General features: G+C 42.9%; 1 protein-coding gene across 1 annotated transcript; it reads left to right on the forward strand.

The window, feature by feature from the left end:
* Nucleotides 1–2939: 2939 nt before the first annotated feature.
* LOC145788504 (uncharacterized) lies at nucleotides 2940–9001 on the forward strand. Its single transcript, XM_082600266.1, has 2 exons — nucleotides 2940–2944; nucleotides 3388–9001. The coding sequence occupies exons 1-2, from the start codon at nucleotides 2940–2942 to the stop codon at nucleotides 8999–9001; spliced, it is 5619 nt and encodes a 1872-aa protein (XP_082456392.1).
* Nucleotides 9002–9244: the final 243 nt, after the last annotated feature.

Genomic DNA, 9244 nt, shown 5'->3' on the forward strand with positions numbered 1-9244 from the left:
CAAATTCTCCGTCTTTTATCCAAGTAATCTGTATCGTAGTGACAGTTTTAGAGGTGTACGGCGTTGCATCTCGATTTCGATAGCCGCGGGCTAATTTTACAGGAATACACTTTTTGAATAGACGTTTCGAGGAGTGTTTCTTTTTCGGTCACTACATGCAGACAAACGGATCCGGGAACTTTATGTTACAATTTTCCCACGAAGAGATTATGGTTTACCGCTGTGACCATAAAAAATAAAAGACGAGTTCTTGTCAGTTGGTAGGTCAAGAAGAAATTAAAGCAAAAAAATAAAAGACGATTTTTGTTAGCTGGTAGGCCAAGAAGCACTTGAAGGCATAAAAATAAACGACGTGTTTGTTGTCAGCTAGTGCAGAAGAACTACTTAGAAGTACAAGAAATAATAAAAGAAGATTTGTTGGTTGGTAGTCTACACTCTTACAGAAGCAAAGAAAAGTAAAGACATTTCTTCTCAGTTTGGTACTGAAGAAAAATAACTTTGACATTCATTGGCAAGAAAGAAGATTAAAAGACAATTGATCTGTGCTTGTAGATTCAAGTGGAAGAATCCAAGCAAGTTTTGTGGACTTTAGGACTTCATACTCGTACAGCTACGGTATCGTGCATTTAAATTCTTTTTTGTATTTTTACGGTCTTTTCAGTTAAGTTTTTTATAACTACTGTAGCCTAATAAATTTGTGTGTTTGTGTAACTTAATTTTTTTAATTGTTAATTTAGCCCCAACATTTAATATGTCTACACTCGGTGGCGACAAAGACTCGACCGCCGTAGACTCGACTGAGTTTAAGCCTGATGATGTTCTTTGCGGTCGGGCAGGCCATTCTGGGGAGGGACCCAGTAACGATGAGGCTAAGTTAGTTCGACAGGCCCGGCATCTTAGAAGGGATATTTTGACTGAAATTGGGGAACTTTCTGTAGCCCTAGGTTCTTTGAGTGATAAGCAGGAACTGTTAATTTTTAGATCTAAGTTATCTACTTTAGAAGAGGAATTACGGCATTTCCATGCTCTTTTGAGTAAAATTGTTAACTCTGCAATCTTGGCAGAACTTCGTGATAGGGTAGATCCCGAATTTAACTCGTTAAAAAATAACTTCGAAGAAAAAGTAAGTGAGTTCTCAGATATGTTGGATGCTGACATACATCCTGAGAATAGCGCCTCAAATGTAAGCACTAGGATGTCTAGGACTTCGTCTCGGATAGTGGCACAAATTAACCTGCAGCTAAGACGAGAGGAGCTCCAGATACAAGCTGAGGCCGAAGCGAGAGCTGCTGAGGCTGCCGCGAGAGCTGAGGCCATTCGAGCTGAGGCTGCCGCGAGAGCTGAGGCCGAAGCGAGAGCTGCTGAGGCTGCCGCGAGAGCTGAGGCCATACGAGCTGAGGCTGCCGCGAGAGCTGAGGCCGAAGCGAGAGCAGCTGAGGCCGCCGCGAGAGCCGAAGCGAGAGCTGCTGAGTTCGCACTCAAAGACGCTCAGTTGAGGGCTGAACAACGTAAAGAGGTAGTTTTAGCTGAATATCGATCAGAGGTGGGCTCTCGGCGTAGCTCTAAGAAGGGCTCTTCTAGGCATTCCAGAAATGAACATCAATCGCAGTTTAATTTACATAACCTTTTCCAAACGCCCGTTCAACCTGTGAGTGGACCAGGGCAATCCACACGTTTTCCAGCTGTTTCAGGAGGTCTCGGGGCCGCGGCTAAGGGTCTTCCGAATGCTGTAGAGCCAAGGTCTGCGAATTACAACCGAACTCCTCCCCCAGAGCGTACAGGTCACGGGGCCGCCATTAGTAGTAATGCTTTGCCCCCTTCACAGTTTTCTGCGCCGCTAGGTTTTGATCGCCCAGCTACACGTAATTTGGGTGGTTGTGAGAGGCGTATCGCGTCTCCTGATTTTAACGTGTGTGAGGATCGTGATCGGGCTGTGCATGTGACTGAGCCCACTCAGCCCCTTAAGGGATATAGCTTGTCTTCTCCCGCTAAATCGAGTTCTCAACAGCAGGATTGCTTTTTTGAATACCAAAATAGTAGGACGTTTTTCGATAAGGCGGCCTTGATTGGTTACGATGGTAATAATATGCCATTTATCTTCTTTAAAAATCGTGTTACGGCCTTAATGGCAGCTTCGCCCTTTAAGGGGACTCGTTTGACTTTGTTACAAGCAGTTTGTGTTAGGACAGCTGCGCAAACGATTGCTAATTTGGTTTCTGACACCCCTGGCTTGTCAGAGGAAGACAGGATAGAAATGTCGTTAGCTCGCTTGTCCCAGCGTTTTGGGGTTCGTGGAGGTTGTTACGGCTGCGTGATCCTCCGCTCCTTGCGTATTTTTTAATGTTTGTGTTTTATCCGGCAACCCTGTTTTTCTTATCTTTCTAAAATGTGGCCAGTTTGAAATCACTTAAAAGAAAGCTTAGAACTAAGTTTAAATGGTCATTACTTAGTGAAAATGAATAGTTGTATGTTGTCCTTATTAAGTCGATCGGAACTGCCACAAGGAAATCTGTACTTGAATTGGTATGTAATTTCACATTTATCTGTTGTGTGCTATCTGCATTGCTGTGTTACTTGTCCTGGTATCTAGTGTTGTGCTCAATCTGTGCTAAGGTGCAAGTATACAAATTTAATAGTAAACCTGGTCTAATCAAATGCTATGCTGTTGGGCTCATATCCGGCATACCCTTTATGTTGTAGTTTGTGTGTAATGTTATTTGATGTTTGATGCATAGGGTAGCCTATCATTATTAACATGCCCTGATATAATTTCTCATCTGCCCTATGGTTACTTAGATTTGTTGAAGCCTGAGTTCATTGGTAAATATTGTTGTAGATTGTTCGTTTGGAAGAATTTCAGTTTTCTCTTTGGGTCTTGGTTTCGCCAACGTCAGGTACATACTTTGTGCGATTTGGTTTACTGTATTTAGATACAAATGATGCCGTAAGAATAAGACAATTAAGAATAGCAGCATACATTGTATGAACACTGTTTGGCTTATTATGTGCGAGTGTAAATATGTGTGTAGGTTAGGCACCTGTCTTAGTTTCGTTTCTTTATTGCAGTTATCGTCAGTCTTCACCTTGACATCAATCAATATACACAACAATTTCAATTGGCGTGGTTGTACATTGGAGTCCAGAGGAGGCTGTCGCATTAAAAACCTATACTGACAGGCTGGTAAACTGCTGACGCTGTCAAAGCATCTGACGTCAGCCACAATAACTGACGCTGTTTATTTATGAGCAGCCTAAACCTAGCTGACCCTAACTTGTTTATTGTTTATTTAACTTGGGATTTGAACATTACTTCTACACAATTGCCAAACATGAGCAGTTCGGTTCACTCTTAGACGAATTCAAGAAATGTTTAAAAACTATTAATAGGTTAAAAGTTACATCCAGTGACAGTGCAGAGATTCGACGTGCAGTTGGGAAATTGTATTCGTCATTGGATGCCTTAGAAGAGTCTTTTGTGAGCGCAAGAGAAAGCAACCTGGATGAAGAAGGAAAATTCAAAGAAGAGTTTGAAAATTGTGAGAAGCTTGCCGATCAAGCCAACAAGAGTGTTGAAGAAGCGCTTCAAAGACTTGCAATCGAGTTTAGTTCCAGTGACTCAATGTCTCTTGTCTCTGGGGCCTCAAGAAAATCAAAGCAACCTGTAGGTCCCAAGAACCCATCCACAAAATCCCATCCCATTCCTGAAGGAAACAATAATGGACATGTAACCTTAAAAATTCCAAAAGAAGAAGCCAGATCCACGGCAATAAACCGTGGTCCACATGAATCAAGTTTAAATTCAATGCTGCGCAATATTCCTGTAGAATCAGAACACGAGCAGCAACATCGGATCATGTCGTCTATGGAAAATCTGCACATGGAAAGAGAATACAACAATAGAGCTCCCTTATATGCTGAAAGGGCAACTGCAAGTTACCGCATCCCTGACATCAAGATTGATGTGTTCAAGGGCAACATCATTGAATTTCCAGCTTGGGAAACTGCCTTTGATGCCCTAATAGGAGATAGGGTCTATTGTCCTAAACACAAGCTGAATCTCCTTGGTCAATATTTGGATAAAGATGCAAAGGAGCTCATTACCGGTTTGCTTCTACACCAAAGCGAAAATGCGTACTTTATTGCAAGAAATCGCCTGAAAGAAAGGTATGGCAATCCAAGCGCGATTGGTCAGGCGTTTCTTCACAAGCTTTCCTCGTGGCCAAGGATCAGTCCTCGACAGACGGCGGAGCTTCAGCACCTGTCAGACTTTCTGATACAGGTTGCTGAAGTAAAACAGTCTGTTAATGGTCTTCAAATTCTGGACTTCCCACAAGAGTCCACCAAAATCATTCAAAAGCTTCCAGTTTACATGCAAAATAAATGGCGAGAAAGGGTTTTCTTTTACAAAAGAACTGCAGGCCAGTACCCACCCTTTGAAGAATTAGTAAAGTTTGTCGAAGTTGGATCAGAAGAAGTGAATATTCCCGAACTGACAGGGCTAAATCCTGAAGTGCTGTCATTTAAAAATGCAATTAAAGACCCCAAACCAGCAAGGACATTTGCCACGACTAGCGAAGAAAGAAACTATAACTGTGTGGTACAGTGCACCTATTGCCAAGGAAGGCACGTCATCAATGATTGTTCTAAATTCTTGGAGATAGTGCGTGATCAGCGGCTTCAATTTTTGAAGGACAATCGACTTTGCTTTGCTTGCGGGTGCTGTAGTGACCACCGGGCTCAACAATGTTTGCACAGACCAGTGTGTCAAATTTGCCGGAGACGTCATCTCACTGGACTTCATTTCGAAAGGTCACCAGATAATCAGGCAACAACAAGTGGACAGTTGCATTCCAGGTGCGTAGAAGTTTGCAAGAGCGAAAATGAAGTCCAAGGATGTGACAACTCCATGATTGTTCCATTGTGGGTTCGTAGCAAGCATAATCCATCTAAAGAAATTCTATGCTACGCAATTCTCGATGATCAGTCCAATAGTTGCTTCATTTCTAATGAGCTGCGAGTGCAATTAGGCTTGGCTGGGTGTGAGACCAACTTGACCCTGTCCACTGTTTACAAAAGTAATGCCACAATTTCAACAAGAAAGTTAAATGACTTAGAAGTCGTTAGTTTTGACCGCACCACTAAAATCAACTTGCCTGCTGTTTTTACAAGAGATAACATCCCAGCCAGTCGATCCCAGATTCCCAAACCCGAAGTAGCTCGAAAGTGGAACCATCTACAGCCTATTGCCGAGAAAATAGCACCATACTTGCCACAAGTTCCAGTCAGTCTACTAATTGGTAACAACGTTCCGCAGGCTGTTAAACCAAGAGAGATTTTGTCTGGTGAAGACGACCAACCTTATGGCCAACGTTCGTTGCTTGGCTGGGGAATTGTTGGAGTAGTGTGCCATTCCACTGGGAACAGTGTATCAGTCGCTCACCGTGTCAATGTCGAGAATTTGGAACATCAGCAAAATACAAAGCTTAAAGGCATACCCAGCGCATTTGTTTATCCCACCAATGCCAAAGAAGTAATCAATCCTTCTCAAATTCGAAAGGTAATGGAGTCTGATTTTATTGATCACAACCTAGACGGTACTATGTCTGTACATGATAGAACATTTCTCAACATCCTTTCTCATGACATCACACAACAAGAAGATGGCCATTATGTCATGCCCTTACCAGTAAAATCTGAACAAGTCATGTTGCCTGATAATAAAGCTCTAGCCCTAAAGAGAATTAATCAGCTTGAAAGGAGGTTTGACAGAAACCCCAGATTCGAATCGGACTATGTAACCTTTATGAAAGACGTTGTTTCCACATGTGCAGAAAAGGTGGTGGATGATGATCATGGTGCAGAGAAGACTGGCCAAATTAATTACATCCCTCATACTGGAGTATACCACCCAAAGAAGCCTGGAAAAATTCGTGTGGTATTTGATTGTTCAGCAGAATTTCAAGGTGTGTCTCTCAATGACCACTTGTTGCAAGGTCCCAACCTAACAAACAAACTAGTGGGTGTCCTTTGCAGATTTCGAAAAGAAAGGATTGCCTTAATGACCGATATCAAATCGATGTTTCATCAGTTCTATGTTTCAGAAAAGCACAGAGATCTCTTGAGGTTTCTGTGGTGGGAGGATGGAAATACCAGCAAGCCTTTGCAAGTCTTCAGAATGAAAGTCCATCTATTCGGGGCTACCAGCTCACCAGGTTGTGCGAATTTCGGTTTGAAACAAGCAGCTGAAGATGGGGAAGCGGAATTTGGTAAGGATGTTTCTGAGTTCATAAAACATGACTTTTATGTTGACGATGGCTTGACTTCAGTCCCTACAGCTGATGAGGCTGTTTCTCTTATAACAGGAAGTATAGCCCTTTGTGAAAGGGCTGGCTTAAAACTTCACAAATGCTTGTCAAATGATAGATCCGTCCTTGATGCAATACCAGAAGAAAAAAGAGCTGATGGTGTGAAAGCATTAGATCTTAACAAGGATCCTCTTCCTCTTGAGCATGCACTGGGAATTCTATGGTGCGTTGAAAATGATTCCTTTCAGTTTAGAATTATACTAAAAGACCTTCCTTTCACCAGAAGAGGGATACTGTTTACTGTTAGTTCCATTTTTGATCCTATTGGGTTCGTTGCCCCTGTGGTTCTGGAGGGAAAGAAGATCTTGCAACAACTATGTCGAGAGGGTGCAAAATGGGATGACCCTATTCCTGAAACGTTAGCTTCCAGATGGCGTAAATGGAGATCTGAGATTAGTGCCTTAAGCACCCTTGAAGTTCAGAGATGCATCCAGCCTGAAGGTTTTGGAACAGTTCAAAAGGTAGAGCTCCATCACTTTTCAGACGCTTGTGAGCACGGTTATGGCCAATGCTCATATATTCGGCTTAAAAACAGTGCTGATCAAGTTCATTGTTCCTTTCTTATTGGTAAGGCTAGAGTAGCTCCATTGAAACAATTTACCATCCCTCGGCTAGAGCTCACTGCCGCCCTGCTGTCAGCTAGAATGAGTAAATATGTTAGAGAAGAGATGGGGTATTCAGATGTGGTAGAACATTTTTGGACTGACAGCAAAATTGTACTTGGTTACATAAACAACGAAGCCAAAAGATTCCATGTTTATGTGGCCAACCGAGTGCAACAGATTCGAGATCTTTGCAGTCCTGACTCCTGGTACCATGTAGAATCCAAGGCCAATCCAAGCGATGAAGCTAGCAGAGGCATGAATACACAACGCTTTTTAAAAGGATCTATGTGGCTTCAAGGCCCAGAATTTCTATGGGGTGATTCTGACCTTTCTGCTACTGCAAGGTCCACGTTGGACGAAGCAACCGCAAGCGAAATGCAAAAGGAAATGTGCAAGGCTACTGTCCGAACAACACTGGCTGTCAACGAACGTTCAAAACCAACCAATCAATTTGAAACATCTCGTTTGGACCGATTTTCTTCTTGGCTGAGCGCCAAAAGGGCGATAGCAAACTGTCTGCTTCTTAAGGCTAAGCTACTACACAAAATTAGGAAGAACACTTCTGTATTCGCTGAAGCAGTATCTGCAAACTTCTTGAGAACCGCAGAGATAGAGATAATCAAAGGCTTGCAACAGGAACATTTTAGTGAAGAAGTATTATTTCTCTCCAGTTTCCAACAGGAAGGTCGTTCTCATCTGACACGTACAACTGTGAAAGGGACTAGCAGTCTCTACAAATTAGATCCCTTTCTAGATGAAAATGGTATCTTGCGAGTCGGTGGTCGAATTAGAAATGCTTCCATTTCTGACCTTGCCAAACACCCGGCGGTTATTCCAAGAAAAACTCATGTAGCGCATCTGATAATTGACCATTGTCACAAGGAAGTCAGCCACATGGGTCGCGGAATCACCCACAATCATTTGCGACAGAGTGGTTTCTGGATAATTGGTGGATCTTCTGCAGTAGGTTACCACATCAGCAATTGCGTAGTTTGTAAGCGTTGGAGAGGTGCTCTTCAAACACAAAAAATGGCTGATCTTCCCAGTGAGCGATTGAGTGAGGAGCCCCCTTTTACGTTTTCCGGCGTTGACTTCTTTGGTCCATACTATCTCCGAGAAAAGCGATCGATCTTGAAAAGGTATGGTGTGGTATTTACCTGCATGTCGAGCCGAGCTGTCCACTTAGAGACCGCCAACACAATGGATACGAGCTCGTTTATTAACGCCCTTAGAAGGTTTCTTGCACGACGAGGCCCAATATGTCAACTACGATCAGACTGTGCTTCTAACCTGATTGGCGCCAATAATGATTTAATGCAAGCTAAACGTGAAATGGACGAAAAACACATCGGTAACTTTCTCTTACAGCATCACTGTGACTTAATCACAAATAAATTTAATGTACCTCACTCCAGTCACATGAATGGAGCGGTCGAACGACAGATCCGCACCATTCGAAGTGCTCTTGACCCGATGCTTAAAACGTGTGGCAGTCAACTAGATGACGAGTTATTTCGGACCTTGATGACAGAAGTTGAAAACATTGTTAACTCCAGACCCCTTTCAACCGATCAGCTATGCGACCCAGAATGTCCTGCCCCACTTACTCCTAATCATCTGTTAACAATGAAACCTAAGATACTACTTCCTCCCCCAGGAATATTTCAGAGGGCTGACCTTTATGCAAGAAAGAGATGGAAGAGAGTCCAACATCTTGCCAATGAGTTTTGGTTTCGTTGGAGGAAAGAATTTATTCACAATTTGCAGTCCAAAAGGAAATGGTGTTCCAGACGACGCAATCTAAAGACCGGCGACATCGTGATTGTTTCTGACGACGCCGCTTCACGCAATCACTGGCCGCTTGCCAGAATTGACTCGGTTATTCCTAGCGATGATGGACTAGTACGCAAAGTCAAACTACGCATGGCTAATGCACATCTTGACAATCGCGGTAGACCGACTAAAACTGTTTCGTTTTTAAGTAGGCCCGTCCACAAGGTGATTCTACTTCTACCCACGGATGAGGACTAAGTTCGAGGATGACAGAAGGAGCAACGTGCGCGAAGAGAAACAATTGCAATAGGCCTATCTCATTATTCATTCATTGTAAACTGCCCCAGTCGACGTTTAACTTGTGAAATCTGTAAAAAAAACCTTTATGGTGATAAAGCTGTTTTTTGGGGGGCGATGTTACGGCTGCGTGATCCTCCGCTCCTTGCGTATTTTTTAATGTTTGTGTTTTATCCGGCAACCCTGTTTTTCTTATCTTTCTAA

This window comes from Aplidium turbinatum, chromosome 2 (genome assembly GCF_918807975.1).
Source record: "Aplidium turbinatum chromosome 2, kaAplTurb1.1, whole genome shotgun sequence".
Lineage (NCBI taxonomy): Eukaryota > Metazoa > Chordata > Ascidiacea > Aplousobranchia > Polyclinidae > Aplidium > Aplidium turbinatum.